The 24,386-nt window shown below is 36.0% G+C and overlaps 1 protein-coding gene across 1 annotated transcript in view; it reads left to right on the top strand.

Annotated features, from left to right (window-relative positions):
- Window positions 1-23,786, top strand: part of ABCI20 (non-intrinsic ABC protein 9) — a 58,671-nt gene extending 34,885 nt beyond the window's left edge. Inside the window, exons 3-6 of the mRNA XM_089825384.1 lie at window positions 20,354-20,449; window positions 20,636-20,788; window positions 20,876-20,953; window positions 23,000-23,786. Of these exons, the coding sequence (XP_089681510.1) occupies window positions 20,354-20,449; window positions 20,636-20,788; window positions 20,876-20,953; window positions 23,000-23,212 (540 nt within the window). The 3' untranslated portion in view covers window positions 23,213-23,786. The remainder of the gene's footprint in view (window positions 1-20,353; window positions 20,450-20,635; window positions 20,789-20,875; window positions 20,954-22,999) is intronic.
- Window positions 23,787-24,386: the final 600 nt, after the last annotated feature.

Raw genomic sequence — 24,386 nt, 5'->3', positions numbered from 1 at the left:
ATCCAACCAGTAGATACAAGCATTGAATTCTTGACTAATTACAATAAAGTCACTACCTTATGTACCAATGAGGAAATTACAATGCTTTTATCGACCAATAAGAAAATATGTTAGGTAATGGCATTATATGCCCTCCACATGTACACTTGGCATGATGTGATTGAATATGCTTGAATACGTGCAGCGGATTTTTTTTGATTGGTTGAAGATAAGTGGGCCCCACTTTAACATGCTTATCTCATAGACTTGATCAATTCCTTGGTGATGAGAAAATATCTTTTGATGCTCAACATCATCAACCTTTCAATTGTGATACTTCATATTACCAAATTGTTTCATCTAATTCTTTCTATTTGCTTTTAGTTTTGAATATCTTCATGTCAGCTCTTGAACTTGTACTTAAAAATTTGATTTCTTGGCCTTGATATTCTTGAAGTGATAAGCCCTTCATGTATGTGCACCATGAAAACGCACCTGGACTTTTGAATGAAATTCAAGTTTGACAATTTTCTCTAGTAGTAGACTTGCAAATTTGTTCACCCTCCTTGTTCTTTGGTCTTTGAACTGTATCTTGATCTCGTTCTTTGAGTTTGCATTATCAACCTCAAAGCACCATCTTGCTTGAAGATTTGAACTTGATCATGTCATAATCCTCCTTTTTCCTCAAGCAGTCTTTCCCTGCAAAACGAGAAAACTTTTATTAAGCTCACAAAATGATAAGGATAAACAATATTGAGGAAATCTAAAAGCTTTCATGTTATGAAATTGCATCTAGATCTAATTTAAATCAATGTTTTTTCTATTCAACTGACTTGATCAAGGGTTCTTATTGAATTGGTAGACATAGTCTGATTACGAGGCCAAATTGATTTGCACTAAAGATAAAACCAGGAACTTCCTGCTCTTAAAGATCTGATTTTCAGTCTTAAACGGTTATATTCTCGCTCTTCACTGATCAAAATCATGCTTGATATGGTTTGAAATGGTCACCCCCAAGTTGGAAGTTGAGATGAGGTCAAAATGAAATCTGATTTTGAAGGAGGAGATCAGAAGGTTGCCAGGACAAAAGTCCTGAGACCAGGTCGGATAACGACTATCTGTCAGGTTTGGAGTCCTCAGAGCAGGTCAGATTTGGACGTGCTCTCAGGACAAATCCCAAGTTTTACTTGAATTCTCCTTTGCTCACTCAGGCATCTTAACTCATTTTTCATGATTTCAAGCTCATTTTTGAGGCTTCTACTCAAGTTTTCCATTCTGACTTTCACTCTTCACCACTTGAAATTTATCCACATTCTGATTTTCATAGTCATCTTCAAAAGCTGATCTCTTCTCCAAAATGTTGATTGCTTTTATCTTTTCATGCTCAATTTCCATCACTTCACCAACTTGAAGGTGAATCTTGCCTTGACTTGCCTCTAACTTAGGCGGAATTCTACTAATTACCTAGACTTTGCACATAAAAGGGGGCAGAAAGCTGGGGTCTCTCTGGACTAGAGTCCTAAGAGGTGGTTGGATTCTGACGCCTTCTTGGGACTTCTTCGCTTTAAAAAGTTGACTTCCCAAGATCATCATAAGCTCACTTGATTCATCTTCTCACTCTTTCCCCTTTGTTCTTTTCGTGAATTTACATTCTTATCTCACCTTGTAGTTGTTTGGAAACCATCTAGATTTGGGCCAAAATTGTTCAAAGTTGCTCAAACTTATCTCTTAGACTCAAAGACTTGAAAATTGCTATTGAACTTAAGACTACCTGGCACAGCTACCCCTTTGCCAAGCGAAAAGAGGGGTTCCCATTTGCAATGGGGTAATGAAGTGAAAACCTCACAACATCAAGCAAAGTCAATGTGAAATTGTTGTGAAAGCAATTTGTCATTCTGTCCCTTTTGTTTTCTTTTCAACCTTTGGAAAACCCAAAAAAGAGGAGTGGTAGGAGCAATGATGGTCATCAACCAAATTAGAAATGGTCATGATCATCTTAAAATGTGGGGGGCATATGGGGTAGTGTCAAAGCAAGTAATGAATTTACTCTAAATTGCAGTTTCAATATGGCCTAAGTTCTCTACATGCCTTGCCCCATGGGTTTTGATGCGGTCAAATAAATAATTAATATCATACACTGATTTTCAAATTTTAGCTATCGTGCACTATTATAGATCAGCCTTGAACGGGGAAGCAGCAAACCTAATTAATATTATAAAGTTGTTTCAAGCCTAGATTTCTAATTGACTATTAATATATATTAATAGTTATATAATAAATTATAAGTTAACAATAATGAAAAACTTATAATGTTTATATTTATTTTTAATATATTCAATTAAATTATATGTATATAAGGTAGTAATAAACTTAACATATTTAATTTTATCATTAACATTGGTCTCCACCTAAAACAGTAGTTGCCAAAACTAGTGGCTTGCTATTCTTTTACTTCAACTAAACAAATGTCTTTTGTTGAATTCTACGCCATATAAAGGATTTGCGACTGCCTTTATGGAATATAAAGCATTGCAATGGTGGAATTTGATTTGATAAGCTTTCTCAAATATTGAACTACCCCTACAATACCCCTTGCCCTCAATCACAATAAAAGTCTTGGATCACTTCAAAATGATTCCCACTTTTAATTAATTCTACTTTTGATAAATTCCTTGCAGTAGCTAGGTTGATGCGTGATAATTTTTTTATCTCAGTTAGCTCATAGACTAGCTTATTTTTGATCTCAGACTTAGACAACTATAAGGTGACTGCCTTCTTTAAAAGTCTGATAAGCTTCAATCTCAGTTGCTTCATAGGCTTAGCTAATATTTGATCTCAAACTTAGACAGCTATTTGGTGACTGCCCTCTTAAAAACTTAATTGAATATCCCCATGTAATCAGCAATATAGATATGAACAAAAAATGTTCTAATTTCTACAACTCATTAGTTAAATTCTATTTTATTTGCTCTCTATATCTCTATGCTATGGAAATGCCCTCAAGATTTAAAGATATAATTTTTTTTTCTCATTTTCTTCATTTTTCTTCATTTCTTTTGAAATCCAATTTTTTTCAAGTTTTTTTTGTATTTTGTCAAAAAAAATTATAATTTTGGTTTATTGATTGATTCTTCAAACAACTTTTTCTCTTATGCTTAAAGATATTTTAAAATAATACTCAACTATTGGGGTCAAATTATCAGATCACTGCTCTTATTGTGAACCTATATTAATTCTAAGTTGCCAGTTCGGATTCCGGTATGGATGCAGGTTCGGAATTCGTCCAATATTTTTGAGGTTGGGTTTGGATTCGTTTTGGATTCATCTGTACAAAAACATATTTAAAAAAAAGAGTACGTGTGTATATATATGCAACAACAAATAAGTCCATACATCACTATGCTAATAGTAAACTAATGTAGAAAAATACATACCATATCTATGTTTCAGTTCAATAGGATTTTAACTACATTATTTGACATTTAGCCATACACACAACATTATACACTCGCTTGGTCACATGCATGGCACATATTTCCACTCAAGGGGATAGTTTGAGAATGAAAGGAATTGTCAAAAGATAAGTGCAATTATCTAAAAATCCTTGAACCAAGCTAGATCAAAAGTTGAGATTATTATGATAATAGATAAGCTTCTATTATTAGTTAATGGTTATCTATTTGTAATCTATTGCAAATATTAGATTGCTTCTAATATTAGTTAGTCTGTAGTTACTTGTTAACTTTCTTTAGTTTTCTTTTCGCTAGAATATAATGCTTTTATTCTTACGACCATTCCCTAAAGAAATATTGTTTTATTCTTTTGTATATATTGACCTCTTGGTTTCTGTTAATATCAAGCAAATATTTACCATTTACTTCGTAATATGGTATCAGAGCCACTTCTTTAAATTTTTTAGAAAATCATAATTTATTTTTTGGAATTATGAGACCCTATTTTCGAAATTATTTTTCTGAAATATTTGCTATGAACTACAGTTTGTTTGAGAATAGTGACCATCAATATTCACATTTTTTTTTGGTCATTTTTTAAAAAACGTGACTTTTTTTTGGGCATTTTCATCCATTTTTTGTGCACATCTAGGGCTGGGAGTGATGCCAAGGGTTTCTAAAAACCCTTGATAACAGATTAGTGCCGACAAATTGAGTTTTTTGGTTGTAGATTGGCCATTGATTTCAAAGCTTTTTTCAGCCTAGGATGTTTCTGTTCGAAATCCTAATTTTTGGGCTTTTTCTTTTTCTTTTTGATCATAGATTCTTGGTGCCTCGATTTTTGTGCCAATATTTTGAGCCTTCGAATCCAAAAATCGATAACATATTCTTTTTGGTTTTTTGACCTCTCTTTTGGAGACCCCTTCAAATTTTTTAGGTTTTCCATTTTTTTGCCTCGAATTATGTGCCTTCACAATTTTTCATGCTTTTTCATTGAAAAATGTGCTATGGCATCTTTGAGCGATATTTTGCTCGAGAGCTATTCAAAATTCAATGGTTGGAATTATGGCACTTGAAAGCAACAGATAATAGCAATTTTTGAATATTGGAATATTAATCAGATTGTTCTAGGTGTTGCATAGCGTTCGACTACCCTTGGTACTGATTAGGATACATGGGATTTGAATAATCAGGAGGCAGTGATGCTTCTCAAATTATCCATAGCTAATGATTAGCTCTGTCAGATTCCATCCGGCAAGACAATTGCCAATATATGGGCAGATCTCAAGAATCTTCATGAGAATTTTGACAAAAGCAGAGCTTTCCTTCTGAAGAACCCTCTGTTATCTGTTATCATGGATGAGAGAACATTGCTCTAGGCTCACCTAAATAGGATTTAGGAAATCCATGATCAGTTGCTTGCCATTGGTCGCAAGATGAAGGAAGACGATATTGTGGTCATCACTCTTAGGAGTTTACCCAAGTCCCATGAGCATCTTATTGAGACTCTCAACATCACTTCTTCTGGTGTTGATTTGAAATTCATAGATATTTGCACACTCCTGCTTTAGCAAGATTGGCGGAAACAACAGTTCGGTAGTAGTTCCAGCTCCACCTCTACAGAGAAAGCCTTTCTGCTAAATCCTTTCAAAAGGATAAAGGCAAGTCTCAATAGTCTTCTCAGCAGAAGTCCTCTGCTCCGACTTCAGAAGGCTTTCGGAGAACATTCAATGCAACTATTGCCACAAGTTTGGTCACGTGAAGGTTTGAATGTTAGAAACGCTTAGCTACCCAATCTAAGCAATCGGGTTCACAACCCAAAGCAAATAGTGCAGAGCACACTGAGTAGATAGAATTTGTCTTTTACACCTTCATGTCTAAAAGACCAGTAGATCATGTGAATTCGTCTGTCTAGTACATTAATTCAGGTGCCTCTCGTCATTTCACCCACCACAGAGACTGGTTCATTGATTACTAGCCTTATTCAAATTCTATTATTTCTTGTGGCAGAGAAGAGTACACTGTTGTTGGCAAAGACAACATTTAGATTCAGTTTGCTGGGACGAATCTCATTTTTCTCGATGTGTACTATGTCCCAAGGATGGAACTAAATCTACTCTTAGTCAGTCAGTTGCTGTGACATTCTCCACAGTTGGATATCACCTTCAGTTCACATCAGTGTACCATCACTGATAGGGTGATTCGGTCTATTGTTGCAGTGGGTCTTAAGGATCATGGTCTTTTTTGACTTTCTGATTTTGGTGATTCTCGAGACTTAGCTATGGCTGCTCGGCGGACTTCTGTTAGCACACTTTGGCATCAATAGTATGGGTACTTAAATGTGCATTATCTCTCTCAGTTTTCTTGAGAAGAGTTTGTCCTCGGTTTGCCAGAGATTTAGATTCAGCAACTTGAGAGTTTGTGATGCATGCTAGGTTGGGAAGCAACATCGCACACCTTTCACCAGTGGCAATTCATGACGAGCTTCTTAGGTACTTCAACTTGTTCATGCCGATATCTGTGGCCCTATGGCCTTCTTCTATTCTTGAGTCCAGGTATTTTCAGTTGTTTGTTGATGATTTCAGTAGAAACATGTGGGTATATTTTCTTAAAAAGAAATTAGATGCATTTCTTGTATTTCAAAAGTTTAAGCCTTTAGTTGAAAAAGAGTCTGGGAAATCTATTATTACTCTTAGGTCAGACAATGGGGGGGGAGGGAATTTTGTTCCAGTGAATTCTCTAGCTTCTTGGATACTCATGACATCAAACGCCAGTTAACCACACCCCACACACCACAACAAAATAGTGTTTTTGAATGTTAGAACAAAACAATCACCGAGATGGCTTGATCTATGCTTGAATATAGACATGTTCCGAAGAAGTTATGGGCAGAAGTAGTTAAAACTGTAGTTTAATTGGTTTAATTGGTCACCCACAGTGGCAGTCAAAGTTAAGACTCCATAAGAGGCCTGGTCAGGTCGCAAGCTTAGAACCAGTCACTTGAAAGTTTTTGGCTCCATTGCTTTTGTTTGGATCCTTGATGCATCATGCACTGATTTGGATGCTAAGAGTTAGAAACTTATGCTTGTTGGATACAGTAGTTTTCACAAAAACATACCGCTTGATCGACACTGAGACATCTCGTCTCTTGTACATTCGTGATGTAGTCTTTGATGAGCAACGAGGAACATTCATGCCTATTTCTCTTGTTCTTGATCCAACAGACCAACCTATGAAGGCTCATGATTACACTGTTAGGCTTCCATTAGGTCCACCTAATGGGAGAGCTCCATTAGCTCCTACGGCTCCAATTATATCCAATGATCCCTGTATAGACACCTCCAACTTATCTTGTAGGATCACCCAGATTTGTAGATAATTCACTAGTTTGATCCAGATTCAGATGTGGATCCTTATCATAGAGCATCTCCTAATACTATTGTTGGTCTTTCTCCTATCCGGCCTAAGTGGTGGGCTGAGACACTTGTTGATCTTTGTGATGATGAGCTCATTGATGGGAGAACTGCTCGGACTAAAAACAAACCTATAGAGTCTATTAACTTTGTTAATGGCCAACATTTTAAGTGTATTTGAACCTCAAACATATTTAGAGGCTAAAGGAATTCCAGAGTGAGAACAAGCCATGACATCTAAACACGAGAGTTTGTTGAAGAATAACACTTGGGTCCTTTCTAATCTTCCACCAGAGAAGAAACCCATTAGCTGCAAATGGGTTTACAAAATCGAATACAAATCTGATGGTACTTTAGATAAGTAAAAAACTCGTTTAGTTGCAAAGGGCTTTTCTCAGTGTCAGGGTATTGATTATGAGGAGAGCTTTGTTCCTACTACAAAGATGAGCACAATTAGATTAGTCTTCGCCATGCAGTTTGGTTGGAAGGTCCATTAGATGGACGTCAAGAGTGCTTTCCTGAATGGTGATCTCCACGAAGAGGTCTACATGACACAACCTACTGGTTTCAAGGTTATTGGTAAAGACCATCAGGTTCTCAGATTGGTGAAAGCTTTGTATGGCTTGAAGTAGGCCCTTAGGGCACGGTACATGAGAATTGATAAGTATTTAGTGATCAAGGCTTCCAAATGAGTTCTTCAGACTGAAATTTGTACATCAAGACTATTGACAGTGACAACATCTTTTTGGTTATTTATGTGGATGATTTGATCATCACTGGCAATTCGACATGTTTGATTCAGGGAATCAAACAAAGTTTATGCCAGTCTTTTGATATGACTGGCCTTGGGCTCATGCACTATTGCTTAGCTATTGAGGTTTGGCAACAATCTTCTGGTATATTCATCTCTCAATCCAAATATGGTAGGGCTATGTTAGACAAATAACGTATGCAAAATTACAAGTTTGCATCTACACCCATGGAGAAAGGTCTTAGGTTATTAGTCAAGTTTGATTCTCCTTCTGTTGATGATACTACATACAGGCAACTAGTAGGCAGTCTCATCTACCTCTCTACTACTAGGCCTGATATCAATTTCGTAGTCAGCTACATTTCACGTTTTATGACAGCTCTTAAGGCTGATCAGTGGAACTATAGCAAAGTGTGTGCTTCGTTATGTAAAGGGCACTACAGATTTTTGACTTCTTTACTCGCGAAGTTCTAATCCTAGACTCAGTGGGTTCATCGATTCAGATTGGGCAGGCTCTAATGATGATAAAATCCAACTTCTAGATATGTGTTTAGTTTAGGATTCAGTGTCGTCACATGGACCAGTAAGAAGCAACATGCAGTTTCTCTCTCCTCCATAGAGGCCGAATATAGAGGGACAGTCAAGGGAAGTTGTGAAGCTGTTTGGCTTTGTCAGATGCTTGGGGATATGCAAATGTCACCAGTAGGACCGACCACTTTGTTTGTTGATAACGAAAGCGTTATCAAATTAGAATGGAATCTAATCTTCCGTGAATAAACCAAGCATCTGGATGTTCATTGTCACTACATATGCCAACTAGTCGTAGACGAGATAATAGACTTGCAATATGTTCCTACCACGGATTAGACTGCAGTCATTCTCACCAAGCCTCTTGGTCCTGATAAGTTTGTTAAATTCAAAGGACAACGTGTTGTTGTGGATAGATTAACCATTAAGGGAGGGTATTACAATAATATATAAGCTTCTATTATTAGTTAATGGTTATCTATTTGTAATCTATTGTAAATATTAGCATGTTTCTAATATTAGTTAGTTTGAAGTTATCTATTAACTTTCTTTTAGCTAGAATAGAATGTTTCTATTCTTTATGATTGTTTCGTAAGGAAACATCGTTTTATTCTTTTGTATATATTGACCTTTTGGTCTCTGTTAATATCAAATGAATATTTACCAATTACTTCGTAATAGAGATTCAAATTTTAAGCCCTAGATTCAAAGATATTATATCTTTTTTAAGCAAATTCCTCTATAATCTTCAATTTGGATGTAACCAATTGTCAATTTGGATTTCTTCTACGATCAAGTTTTCATTTTCATTCACAAATGCTTAAATGACATATAAACAATCTTTGTTGGTCTTTGTTGTGGTCACTTTAGGGTTGGGAGGATTGAATAGACCAAATCAAGCGATTAAAAAGTCTAAAAAATGTTTTAGACCAAATTCAGCCCAGGTTCAGCCATTTAGCAGAAATTTTTTCAAAATTCTAAACAAATTCTGCCCGGGTTCCTCTGACAAATTTTGCTATGAATTCGTAGCTTTGTAAGAGAATTTGACAAGGACCAGACTTTGTATGGAATCGAACTAGACTTTGAGGGTTGTTGGAGAGAATTTGGGAACTTAGTAATAAATGCATCCTTCATGCTGTTATAATTGATGCATCTTTTTTGCTTCTTTGACATGCCTGTTTGCCTTGGTTTGATTGTTGATTTAAATATCTATTCTGTCTCCCTCAAATTAATTATTCTGATCATCGATTGTTTTACTGATGTACATCTTCTCTGCAAATATAATAATATAAAACATATGGATGCCAGAATGATCCACAAACACCTCTGATTTATACCTTCCAAAATGATCCCTCTTCATCAAAGGTGTGAACTCGCCTTAGGAAGGTGAGGAAGCACCTTTGCAACTTCTAAACAGGTTGGCTAGCAATTAGGTTTACTTATATAATTTTTATTATTTATGAAGCCTTGTCCAAAGCTGGGTGCTTTACAATGGAGGTTGCCTTTGCAAAATATATAAACTCAGTTGACCCTTTTTTATTTATTTTCTGCTTTAAGGCTAATTGCTACTTAAGGCTGTGATTTAGTGTGTAAGGGATACAATTTAGTTTGTGTAAGCCATGCCTTTGTGGAGGGGCATGCCACTTCCATGGGGATAGAATATATATATCCTGTAAGCTTTTGAGGTGTCATTATAACCTACGAAGATACCCTTCAATCTAAAAGGTTCCAACCTGGTCCTTTTCTCATCAAGGATATTAATATAAATAGGATAACCAAACACAAATAGGTGCTACTTGATGCTTCTCACTTGTGCCTCGTTTGGTGTCTTATCCTTCGATACTTTGCAAGGACACTTGTTTAGAACAAAGAGAGCTGTGAGACAAGCTTCTGCCTAGAGACACAAGGCTATTGTTTACCGTACAGGGTAAATGGATACTTATCGCATTAGTCGATTAGGATGTAACATAAAATAGATACTTTATTCAGATATGCAGATATGCCATTCCAATTACAATGATGATTCATAAGTCATTCTTATGATGTACATATACTTCCCGAAGGGGTGACTCAACCGTCACACAACCTTTTGGATACCAACTCAATTTGTCAGCTACAATATAGTTTTTACCGACAACATCATCCCCCCCAAAAAGTAAAGTTGTCTTCAAATGACAAAATAGAGACAACTTATACATCAAAACTCAAAATATGACTTAACTACTAATTACATCAAAGTTCAAACAAACTAAGAAGAAGAGGGATGCGTCCCTGTTGTGGTAGACATCCCTTGTGCTCTAAGCTCATCCACTTGTGCTCGTAGCTCATGCACTTGCTTGGTCCGTATCTTCAAATCTGCTTCGACTTGCATCTGAATCTCCAAGGCTAATTGCATCATCTTGGCAATCTTTCCAAGCTCTGCCTCCTTATCTGCTGAATCCTATTGTAGTTGACTCTTCTCCTGCCTAGCCTCATCTAGCTGAGCCATAAGTGCTATCCTCTCTGACTCCCAAGCTTCTCTCTCTGACTCCCGAGCTGCTCTCTCTGCAGTTAGGTCCACCTTCACTACTTTAATTTGGTAGCTGACTCTTCTTGAGCCCTTTATGTCGCTACTTGATCTGCCTAGGTACTTTGAAGAGCATAATAGGCATCATGATATATATGGACTACCTCACGAGTCAGAGTCTCTATGCGGCTCTCCACAACTGGTTCTCTGGTGGTGGCCCAATCCTAGTGAATCTCCGAAGTCTATACTCTAGGCCATCCACGTTTCTCAAAGCAGATTGAAAAGGAAACTGAGCACCCTACCTTCATGAAGGATATGATGTGCTCCAGCTCCTGCATCACTGAATCCAAAGCTCGTGTTTGCGCAAAGATTACTATTTGGTGAGCTCAAGTCACCACGTTAGCCGGTAATGTCTCAACATCCTCTCCCATTAATGTCTTTGGCCCTATTGTAGGCTGTTGGGTACCCATAGCCGTCTTCATTGCTTCTATCATCCACTCTGCAGTGCTAATACTGAGAGAGGGGGGTGAATCAATATTCTACAAACTTTTGCCTACAACTGAATATTGTTAATTACTTTATAACTTGCATAAGAAAGTAAACCAACAATGCTAAACAGTAAATATAACCATACACAAAGAGAACTCATAACACCATTATTTGTTAACTAGGGAAACCTTGGCCAAGGGCAAACCCTGGTGGGGATGATACCCATAAGATGACCCACTAAACAAAAGAATTCTGTTAAGGATATTGACCCTGTTAGGAGTCTATGAAGTACATATAGTGTCTCCAGTCTCTGTTAAAAGCATCGACCTTGTTAGGAGTTGGTAGATCAAATACAAGTATGCAATAAGAGCCCACTGCCTTAACATGCAATATACAATTAAGTTTCTTCACAAGAGTAGGTGTACATGCAATACTGTCTTACTATTGTATCTTGAAATTGCTTTGATCATACATCAGATTTTGCATCACATAATGCTCGCATATCATTTAAGCTTTCTTCACAATCGTTCACATCACATAATTATCATACATTATTTGCGCAAGATATGATCTTTACTTATATCTTGCAAATTAAAAAATCTTTGCTTAGTCGACCTTGAGCTAACTTGAGCTAACTCAAATATGATCTTTACTTATATCTTCCATTTGTCGATCCTCAACTGTGCATGAGCTAACTTGAAGTTTGTTATCTGTACATACCATAATTGTCTTTGTACTACTGTAAACGGTCTAACACTTAGACAATTTTCTAACTCTGATAATATCATGAAATATCAAAAACATATGTTGCCATAAATGACAACACTCATACATCTATCTAACCATATTGCCAACAGAGGTTACTAGTTGGTGAGCTCAAGTTACTACATCAGCCAGTAATCTCAACATCCTCTCCCATTAACTCTAGCCCTACTGTAGGCTGTTGGGTACCCATAGCCTTCTTCACTGCTTCTATCATCCGCTTCGCAGTGCTATCCGTTGAGGAGTGCAGTATCTCATCGATCTGCATTGGGTGACTCTCCTCCACCCATGTCTATGTGCCAATAGGGTCTCCTTCTGGGGCTACTTCTCGCACAGGTGAAAGGATGCCTGACGCCTATGGTGTTGGAGTGAGGTTTAACCTTGTACTCAAGTATGTGCTCAAATTCTAAGATCTGCTTACCCTACTCGGTTCTTCTACTACTGGCGTTGCTAACAATGCTGCGTTTACTGTGACCACTGCGTCCGAGCCCACTACATCTAAGTGAACACTGAGTGTCCTTAAATCCTCCGTTGCTTTTGCCTGTGTAGGTACCTCTATTACTTCCTCCTATCTCTACCTCATCATCGAGTATAACTGCGGCTGTAGCGGCAAAGCCTCTTGGTTGACTGAAGGCTCAACAACCCTTGGAGGTGTTAATGTCACCCTTGGAGGTGTTAATTTCAGTCGCGTTGATGGTCGGTGTGCTGGCCGCACTGCTAGTCTGACTGCTAGGGTGACCGAAGTCATAACTACAGGCTGCCTAAATTGTCCAAATCCAGGAATGTGTATGCCTGCTAGAATTAAGTGAGAGTGAGATGTAGCTGCGAGGGACCTCAGAAATAATAGTGTTGGCGCTGTGATGACCTCGACATCCTCATCATTCTCCTCATCTTCCACCTCCTCTGAGTCGTTAGTGTCTTTAGATGATGTGTCCTATGTCCCACTATCAGTGTTCCTATGCTTTGAGCTTTCTACCTCCTGTCGCATCCTCTTCTGTCTGATGGCCTTCTGCCCTCTTGGGGTATCAAGGTGCTTCCATTGCATGATTGGAAGCTCTCCTGGTTCTATTGGACGTGGCTTGATCTTTAGTCTATCAACAGGTATCATCCGTGCTGTGGCGTCGAGAAATAGGCCAATGGACTCATTCTTTCTCTTTGTAACCCCATGTTGCTAAGGATTGTAGGGCACTACCAATTCCCTCTTAATACCTAGTTTTTTTCAGAAAGTGTCAGACTCTCTGAAGGTATACTCCCCTCCATATAAAGCATGGATTAGATCAAGAATCTCTCTTGATCTAAACCTTTTCTTCTAGGAAAAGCATCCTTAACATGCCTGCCAAGTGTACACCCCTTACAAATTTTAATCTTCTCAACTTTGAAGTCAAACAATCCTTGCACCATGGTGTTTAGGATTGGGAATGTTCCATAGTGTAGGTGATCTAGACTTCTGTGCCTAAGCTCAGACAAATTGTCTTTATTATCTTGTAGAGCTATAGGATTTCCATGCAGCCTTATAGGCCACACCTTTGAACACCTCTAGCCATTTTCTTCCAGATGAGAATGTGATGATCATCAAACACAACCGTTCATTTGAGATCTATGAATACCGAAATAGAAAGAAGACTTTATATTAAAGTGGGTACATATAAAACATAAGTAAACTCAAGGATATTGGTTGATGGTATTTGGAATGAGATGGGTTTCACTTTTGAAACTTGATACATGACATAATTACCAAATTCTACTTGCTTCTTGCTCTTGAAGTTTGCTAAAGGTTTTTTTGTAAGAGCTCATATGTTTGGTGGCTCCATTGCCCACATGATAGCCAACACCAAACATGGTATTTTAGATGATAGGCTTGACACCATAGAGAAGTGGATTTCAAGCTTGGATGAAAGCTTGCTACTACAGTTGATGCTTCTTGTAACATGCCAATTTTCCCAAAGTTAAAAATAGATGATTTTGCCCTAGGGTTAGGTCTCAAAGTATTTTCTCTATACTATATATAGAAAATTTGTGCCCTAGAATTTATAACTGTTAAATGATCACATAGAGGAAATGAGCATATATCTACATCAAGAAAATATTATCACGACAAGGCTACCTTCCCATGCACTTGGTTCTATTGATCTAATCATGGATCTAGGGCCAGTTGAAGCTCTTGGTCAAATATATTTTGCTCCTATCTTTGGGGTCATCTCTTGTCTAATGTCTTTCTAGTAGATGTTATTAATGATTCATTTGTCAGCTATAATAATTTGATGTCATTGCCTCTAATACTATTGTTTTAACTAGTAATGATGTTTTCCGTAACTCAAGATAACATATTCCAACCCATGTATAATCATTTGAAATGAATTGACAATCATATTCTCCACCATTTATAGTCATTTGAAAGAAATTGACAATTCTGATTTAAGCCATTTATATTTATTTGAAAGGAAACTAGAAATGAAATCTATGCTGGTAAATTAACAAGGAGATAGATAAGAATTCAGATTTCATGCATGTAACTGAATAACTGTCGTTGTGTTGTTCAAGTTCGGGCTTTCGGAGAAGAGGAGAAGCATTGACTTATGCTTAACCTCCCAACCATGGACTTTATAAAATCCCCACACAATCTTTTAGCAAGAAAGACCCTCCCTACCCTAGGTTAGGCTTGGGCACTACAGTCTAGCCATCCGAGCATACCAATGTCTAGAGTGTCTGCTCAACAATAGGCAATCATGCCTGAATAGCTGGCACCACTGTAATGTCTCAATTTTTGCTATTATTGTGATCCTTGTTGGCTAATTATTGTGGATAGAGGGTCTTCCGAGCCAGTGGCTTGGCTTGGGAGGGTCTTATCTTTTTCACAATTCAGTAAGTTAAAGGTTGGTTTTCGTTTGGTTTAGATCAGACTTCATTTGGGCTTAGTTTTGTGTACTTACTATTTGTGGTGAGTTGGGTGTTGATTGAGATGGACCCTTTTTATTTTTGAAAAGTGCATTTGGTCACATGGAGAAATAATAGGCGTGACTCCTATTTCAGACCTCATATTTAAATGATGAGTATTTTGGGAGTTATAATATTTTTAGTGGCCAAATTATTATTAATTGACTTATTATAAAGTTATAATTTAACTTTAAAATACCTCTTACGTTGAGGGTTGAGTCATCATTAGAAGGGGCCATTTATTTCATTAATATTATGCCTAAGCCAAGTATTAAATGTTGCCAAAAGAGTTAAGTTGGAAAGTTTCAAGAGTTGAGTTCTTTTGGAAAACTTTCACACCTTCAGAAGTTAGTGTTTTTTTGGAAATTTTTTTCAACAAAGGCATTATAAATATGAGCTCATTTCATTGGGAAAAGCATGCTTGGATATTTTTTTTTCTTTTGATGCTTTCGTGATTTTTTCTGAGGTTAGGAAATTTGTGCCCTTGCTGAAGTATAAGGGTTTGTTCTTAGGATTTGTTATCCACTACTAAAGTATAGTGGAAGATTGTCTGAAATTGGTAGTGCAAATTGCTGTTGAAGAATAACAATTTGATTTGTATTCTCAACTGTATTAATTGTGCAAGAGAAGCTGATGTTTGTGAGTGAATTGGTTTGATTCGAAAGGGTTTGGAGTTAGAAATTACAAGTTATAGACCTGCCTTCTCCTTTGGAATTTTCTGTTTTTTTATTGGGGCAACATCTATTACATGCTAACTACAATCTGCATTAAGTTGGAGAGAGCATATTGTTGTATGCTGTTCCTCATACAAATCTGTGGCAATTTGATATCTACAACAATCACCTACAGGTTCTTCATTTAAATGCAAATTTCATGAGAGTTGTAGTTATGTGTTTTAGTCATTAGATTGCATGCCAAGTTTTCTAAAAATGTCTATTGGCTGTAGATGCACATTTCATAGGCTGAAATCATATGTATGTATTTGAATGGCAAAAAAAGATTGCATCTGTACTTCAACTTCTTTGTTTGGACATCTAATAACCATTTGCATGTGTGTAAATTAAATTTGAACCATTACAAGCAAGTGGAAGTAATTTAAAGATAAAAGACAGCGAGATAGAGATTTCATGCAAAGTGTTTGACGAAATATCAAATAATTAATCTTGTGAAGGAAAAATGATGTTTAATTAAGCTATCACTTGTTGAAGATTATTACAGTGGTATCAGACCTTGCTTGCAAAGTGTTTGACGAAATGTCAAACAACTGAATTGTAAAAGAATTTGGTGTTTGACAAAGTTATAACCAGTTGGGGTTATTACAACCACCGACATCTTGAGCACTATAGTCCAACCATTTGAGCATAGTGGTGTTTAGAGTGTCCACTCAGCAGTAGGCAAGCATGCCTGAATAGCTGGCACCACCAACATCTTGTGATAAAAAATAGGCAAGCATGCCTCTAATCAACCTTGGCCAAGGATTTAGATGGGCATCAAATACCCAATCACCACTCCTGACTTGACAACAAAGTAAAATTGGACAATTATGAGCTGACTTGACTTTTAATAACCATCTTTAAAATTTAAGGATTGTGTTGTTTCTTTCCTTTACAGGAATCCTCTCCTCTGCACCCTCTGTCATTGGCTTCACTAGCCTTGGGCGAGTCCTCGGAGACTATCACATCATACTGAGATATTATCACATGTTTTATTGGAATGATTCCCACAGCTGGTATACAGCGAGTACTAGCATGTATGTCAGTACATCCTGATTTAAAATCAGATTTTGTTACATAACTCTCTTAAAGAAAGTACTTTGATTATAGTAAAAGAAATATAAGAAGTACTTTGATTATAGTAAAAGAAATATAAGAAACCCATTGCATATTGAGCCTTAGAGATGTACATAATATCATGCTTGATAGAGGTGTTTTGAATGCACCCGTAAGTAGATTTTATTAGTGAAGACGCTGAATGGAAACTTAGAATGAAAGGAAAACATAACCTGAGCGAATATGTCAATGGTTGTTTGTAAAACCGGCTTTGTATAATGCCACCACTGTGTGGTTTTAACGACCGATGTTTGATGGAATATGTGAGAGAGAAGAACAGGAGGAACATAAGGTAGTTTGTAAGTTTGATGTTATGCACACAAAGGAATACCATCTTATGTGTTTGCAACTGCGGAGCCTTGTAGCTCCCCGACTTGGTTCCACGAATTCAGTTTCAAGATCAATAGTTTTAAAAGATCATCCGTTTTCTTAAAAAGGGTCATTTATTTGAAAGATGGGCGCCAACTTGAGATGGCCACCTCTCAACAAGAGGAATTTATAAGTTTTATTCTTATAAGATATTGTGTGTGTATATATATATATATATAATTTTAAATATAAGATATCATCATGCTATTTTGTTATATCTATAATTGTACCTGTAAGTATATGTAAGTCTATATATGTGTGTAATTTGGAGAAAATATGGTTAATTTCTAACATCATATTCCTTTTGTATATGTACGTGTGTGTGTGTATATATATATATACACTAATATGTACAATTCATAGAGAGCATCTGAGTATAATGGTGACATATATATATATATATATATATATATATATATATATATATGATACCTCTTAATGATAAGATTGTCAGTGTCTTAGTACAACAGAGAAGTAATAGTTCTAAACAAGAAATTTAGATGTTTACTGATTTAAAATGTTTGACCAAGTAGCTTATGACTGTCCAATGGTGTGCTCTATTATGAAGTCGCTAAATCCTTATCAAAGTAGTTAGGGGTCATACCTGACAATCGAACGATAGACTACGATAGTGCCCCATTCCTTGAATCCCGTTTAGCAATGCTTTCTCCCCTTCGTCTGCTTCTGCAACCAGCAGTACAACATTTCCACACTAATAACAAGTTCCTCCATTTAAATCAAACATTAGAATACATTAATTGATGAATGTAACAATGGCTAACTACCATTATCAATAAACAAGTAAACATGATAAGGAGTTAACCGATTTCTAATATACAAAATTATAACAAACTATTTTCACATGAAATAAATGGTTAACTATAATTTCCCTTTTCACATGATCATGACATTGATAGTTTTAAGTAATCATCACAACGACTATAAACTTATTTTTAATTAGGTCAAAATTTTGGGATGTAACACTTCTGCACTCCTTGCAAACTACTTTTCTTGCTATATCTTGCCCTTCCCCATTTTCTTAGGGCACCGAGAAGGGAGAAGCAACATGCCCAATCTTCTGGAAACACATGATGTGGCTCAAGTCCTTGTTTTCTTGGTTAGAGGAACTTGATTCTGCTTTTGCTTTCTTCATTTTCTACCTTGCTTTGACTGTCCTTTCTTCCTAACTTTATTCATCTTGCTTTTGAGCACGAGCTTTTACTCCCACTTGCAATGATCTCTAGTCTCATGTCCTCTTGGATGAAGCTGTCCCATAGACACTTAAAACTAGGGAGGTACTTCTAGGAAAAAATTGAACAAAAGATTGTCAAGAAGAAAATAACTTGTTTAATGTGATGGGTACTAGTCTTTCATCCTCAACTTTGTTTCCAACTGTTGCAAGTTGAGCACAGAATTCAGTAATCTTCATTATGTAGGCAGTGATGGTATCTGTCTTGCTCATCTGCATGGCTCTTAGCTTATGTTATAGCAGTATTTTCTGATTGATGTTATCACTCTAATATAGGATTACTAGAGCATCAAGCATGTTCTTTCAGTGGTCTTCCCTGTGATGTGAGGGATCAAATGATAGTGGATTACATCAGAATATAAACAAGTGAAACTCAGATTAAGTGAACAACACAAAATACACAAACTAGGACATATTATTGGTGTTGGCTTTGATACAAGAATGTCATAAACTGAATTTCTAGATTGTCCAAACATAAATTTGACATTTTAACTATTTCAATTGTGTGAATAAAAATTAATCAAAGAAACTTACAGTCCGACATTTAAGTTATTCCAAAAATCAAATATATATACAACTTTTTGTGGGTTTTTTTCTTCCCACTCTTGGCAATCAACTGCATCAACTTAAGCTAGTGGCCTCGAGGAGGAAACCAACATATATAAACTTAAAGTTTTCTCTGATCTGGACAATCCAAGGCATACCCTGTATCCTTGGTTAGGAAGCTGTTAATCCAGATCCCCTCTTCCTTGCTCTGTCACTCGAGGTTCCACAAATCTAAAATCAAAGTTGACAAAGAATATATATTTTTTTCTATTGTTGTTGAATAGCCAACTCACCCTCTCAAATTCTTGAATGCCTCGGCCTTTTTTTAACAAATAGTTTTTAATATAATAACCCAGTTAGAAATTAATTACATTTAGCTTTGAGTAATGTTTTATAGCATTGCTTGCAGGAAAAAGAAGACCTTCTCACTTTGGCTTTTTTATATATAAATTAAAGACAACTTTAAAATAAAGAATGCTCATTTATGATTACAGTTTTTATGATAATCGTGGACAACAATGAATATTGCAACTGTTCTGTTATTATCCTGCAGTCAAGTTAATAGTAAAACTACTAAGGAATTAAGATTTTTTAAATAGTGAGATACATGAACATCTGTGTTAATAAACCAGTTTGGTAGTTAGTTTTATCTAGTTGTAGAATGCATGATATGTTGGCAATAAAATTGAAACTAATAAAAGCTAGCACCCCATTATCCTATTAGATCAGCCGTTCAAACTAATTCTAAGTAAAGCTACCATTTCCAGTCAAGAATAGTATTTTTAATGTTTGTTTGAGTTACTTATGCACTCCACAAATTGAAAATTTTATGAATAGGAGCCGACACAATGGCTGTAAACTTGATTTTATTTTTCAAACAGCATATCAGAATAGAAAGAAACCATTGAGCGCAGTCAGAGTTGTATGTGCAAATATCTCAGGCCCTGCAATTAATAGTTTACTTTTCAGTACTTTTTCCATGTTCAATGCTGTAGTTCAAATGTCCATTTACATCAGTAATTATTTGTTTGTGAACTAATTAGCTGTTTAAAGGTTTCGCTAAACCAGTGTTTGCAGGAACAAGGTGTTATTGACATAATCTTTTGTATGTATGTGTATATTCATATTCATATGTATATATATGTCTATCAAGTTTGTACTACTTGTGTTTGACCTTTTGAATAACCCCAAAATAAACCAATGCGCGTCTTATTTCCGTAAGATGAATCATTTCTGAGCTTTCAAAATTATTTTCAACTTGTAAAAATTTTCATTTCAAGACACAATATTGGATGATTAGCAATTCGCTATGACTAATGATCACATACAATCATTTACAATTAAAATCATCAGCATGTGTATTCAACAAAACATTTGGCAAAAGTTGTCTTTGGAAGAGAGGAAGTCAGAATTAAAAGGTTGAGATAAGAGCTGAAAGTCAACTCTGGTATGAGTATGGATAAACTTATATATGGCTGGCTTCTGATGTAGCTGATTTGGGGATGATGAATTTATTATAAATTTATATGCAACATATTTGTTTCAGGTGTTGGGCGTTGATATAAAATGGCGGATGCACAAGGTATCAGATGGGCAAAGAAGACGTGTGCAGATTTGTATGGGCCTGCTACAATCTTTTCAGGTTTTTTTCAGTCTTTTTTTCCATGTAGCTCTTTTGATGTGGTTTTGAAAAATTAATTTTCAAAAACAATTGGCACTAGAAATATGCATAATTTATTGTCTGATTCTTTCTCCAACTTTGGCATATTCATTCTCTGCAAAAATACATAGCTAGTATTTGATTGATCTGCTCAAGAGTTCAATGCAGGTTCTTCTTTTAGATGAGATTACAGTTGACCTAGATGTACTTGCAAGGGCTGATCTCTTGACATTCTTAAAGAAAGAATGTGAAGATAGAGGAGCCACAATTGTCTATGCTACCCATATCTTTGATGGCCTTGCAGATTGGCCATCACACATTGTAAGATTTATGTTTGTGGATATCCGTTACTTTCATGTAATATTTATGTGCTTAGAAGGCTATTTTTGACTTTATATTGTCATACAGGCATATGTTGCACATGGAAAACTGCAGTTAGCATTGCCGTTAAAAGAAGTTGATGAAATGAAAGAGCTTTCTCTTATGGTAGGTCATTTTGTTTCTTTTCCAAATGTCTTAAAAAATATTTTTTGCAAAAAATTATATGTGCAGGTTACGTACTAACGAATGCAACATGACAACAAAATTGCCTCTTTTCATTTTTATATGACAGGTTACTAAATACTCAAATAAATGGTTTTTTCCCTTTTCCTCCCAAAACTTTACTAAAATCACACATAATTTGTGCAATAAAAAATAGTTGTCACATGTTAATCATAACCACGTTAATGCCTTATATTTTGATGCCTAAAATTACAATTAGGAAAACACATTTTTGTGGATTATTTGAGGGAGCTTTTATGCTTTCTACAAGTCAAGAATGAAATCTAAATGACATAATGAATGCGCTGAAGGGTTTGATTTTCAAATTGAGTAGATTGGAGAGAGTAGTGTGTATGTGGCTCAGTATCTCAAAGAAAGTAGTCCTATTTCTAATAAGCCAGTGGGTCAAATTTGGCATTCTTATTTTAATGAAAAGACCGACTCCCCCACAGGGAAAGACCTTCCTTCTAGGAACTATATTTGTTGGTTCCCTTTATCATCCTTTCAATACTTAATGAAATAGAGAGTTGAGGTGGAGCTGATACATATATTTTTGAAATAATTTGTTCGCTATTGTAGGTCATGTATGTTTGGCAAAACCCATTAAATTCACAAATGATGGTAAAACCATTTAAAAAATAAGCTTTTAGTGACTATGCATAATGTGTTGGATGTGCTCTTCTGGAGTTGACTGCACAGTATCTAAATAGAGCTGCATAGTGAGCCTGTGCCGTTGCTTTAATATGCCTTCTAATAGTAAGAGTGTTATTATTACCTAACATGATTTCCTTGATTGTATTCTTCTGATATCTTTAATGAGTTTCAAGATGGAGTAGTTCAGTGTGAGTCTCCTTCACAAAGTTAGATCATATGAGATTTGGAGCTTTAGTGTTAATCTGCCTACTTTGCTTTTTCATGTAGCTGAGAAAGGAGAAAATTTCTCTCAAGCTTGAAAGTATCAATGAAGGGCTCTTTTTTGGCATTTTCTTCAATTTACCCAAGCTTTAGCATCATAAAGGACGAGTAATTTTTAATCCATTTTCTCAATTCGGATGTTAAAATAGAGATTAAGTTTCCAAACAGCCTAAACATTATTGCAGAGGTACCCAAAATACCAGCTATACTCCACCTTTGAAGAAAAACCAGGCAAATGAATCCAATGAGCATTATATTTGAAGGGGACAGGGAGGGAAAAAGCATAAGAATGCCTTCTTGAACCAGAAATTTGTCCAAATGTTGAGCAATGAAGTTATATTTATATCCTCTTTTGGTCCATGTGAATTTCCTATAGTAGGTTTCCTATCATGAAGCTCTACCAAGAAAATAATGCCTTAAACATACTTTCTCCATGTAACATGGATGTTCAATCATCCTCTTTTCCTGGAAGGAAAAGTTGAGAGTAAAACCAGTAGCCAAATTCAAATTGCAAGGGCTTTTAATCTTCAATGTAGGACAGTATAGAGAGCCAACATTGTCCTTGTTACTACGAAAATTAGGGACATAAACATTCAAAAAGCTGAAAGAAAATAATCTCTCTAACATCCTTCAATCTTGCTGAGATAGCCAGCATCCCAGTTAGCGATTCTTTTTACAAGTAACATATATAGAAAAGCAATAATGTCAACCTAAGAATAGTAACAACTTTTTGTTTCATTTTTAACTTTTCATTGTTTCATTTTAAACTTTTCATTGTTTCAATAACCAGAAATGCAAAAAGAATCAAAATCTCCAAGCACAACAGAAAGTGGGTTTAATATGGGTCTATTTTTAAGATCAGGCTCAAAGTGATCAACATTTATTTGTACTGTGCTAATTGTTGAGATAATTTTATGAATTTGGTGTGGTACAGAGAAAATAACAATTACTCTATGCTTTGTTTGATTGAAGTATCCATAATTTTGTTCTCTTGAAGTTAGTTCGTAGTGATGTTTGCAAATTATCTAGATAATTTGTTCTTTTAACAACCTTTAGCTTTATGTTTTTGTCCAGCGAACAGTAGAGAAATGGCTAAGGAAAGAGAAAGAGGAGAAAAAGAAGCGTCAGAAGGAGAGAAAGGCCCAAGGTCTTCCGGAGTTTGAAGATGCTTTTGAAGGCAGTGATGCTGGGGATCCAGCCAGGGTTCGTAATCGACTAATGAATAATGGTTGGGCTGGAGGGAGACTTCATTCCACACTGGCTGGTGAAGATCCTTATAGTATTTAGCTCAACTAGTCTCTAGTGCCTCCAGATGAGAATCGATGATGCATGCAAATTGTAGTAGAGAATGGCAACAGTTCCAACAAGAGCAATAATTACTTCTTTTTTTGGCTCGCTAAAGTGATAAGGCATGATGTCATGTCCCTTTCCTAATTAGTAGGCAAAATTTATTATTTACATGAGCCCTCAAAATAAAGAGCCTTTTAATTGTGCATTACGTTACCTTTTAATTTTTTAAGTTTTGGAATGAAGGGCCCAAATGGGATGCCTCTAAAGGCAAGCCTAATGCCCTCGTTTTGTATCTAAGTTATTATTTTCACGTGGAGCTGTCAAGGATGAAAAACATTGATAGTGTGATCTCCGAAACTACGACACTCAATTTCCTGGTTGGGTCGACGATGAAAAACCCTTAATTCTTATACATCTTTTGGATGCATTATATGAGAATTTTGAACAAGCTCAGCGAATTGATATACTGCTGTGCCTTGTAATTGTAATCTGTCACACAGCTGCACGGTCAGCTATTAGCAGCATATTTTTTTATCATTATTAATTCAATGCCATTGTTTTACTTTCTGCATTGATAGAGCTTTATGTATTGGCAATTTATGGTTTGAGAATAAAGGTGTTTCTCAAGTCCTATATTGTAAATTGCAGATCATTGTTTATGAATAGTTTTCCAATAGTCAGCGTCATTCCTATTGCATCTTATATACTATGAACTGTGTAAATTCAACTTATTTCTCCACCTGAGCTAGTTGGGTTTTGATATTTATTAGTTCCATACAAATTTTTTCCTACCTTTTCTCATCCAACATTTTGAGAATGTAGGTTCTCGATTTGATACGAGACATATTCCTCCTTTATCAGCTCCATTCCTGTTACACTTGTTTTTTTTGAGAATCTAGCATGTTTTGAATGTGCGTGACCAGCTTCCTTTACTACTTGTATGATAAGCGCGAGGTCATCTCAATTACGTTTAACCGATCGTTTGTCTTGTGTGTGATTCGTCATATTACCAAACTAAAAATGATTCCATAATTTCTCACATAAGGAGTCTAGAATTCATCTACAAATAGCCACAGTTCCTCGCCTCCTAGGTCTAATTGGCACTAATTCACTAGTTCAATGGAAAGCACTTAGGGTCCGTTTGGTTGCTGGAATTAGACAAGAATTGGCA

This window comes from Cupressus sempervirens, chromosome 4, assembly GCF_028749045.1.
Source record: "Cupressus sempervirens isolate cs-2001-9-10 chromosome 4, ASM2874904v1, whole genome shotgun sequence".
NCBI lineage: Eukaryota > Viridiplantae > Streptophyta > Pinopsida > Cupressales > Cupressaceae > Cupressus > Cupressus sempervirens.
Note: the sequence above shows the minus strand (reverse complement) of the source record. Positions and strands in the feature narration are given on the sequence as shown.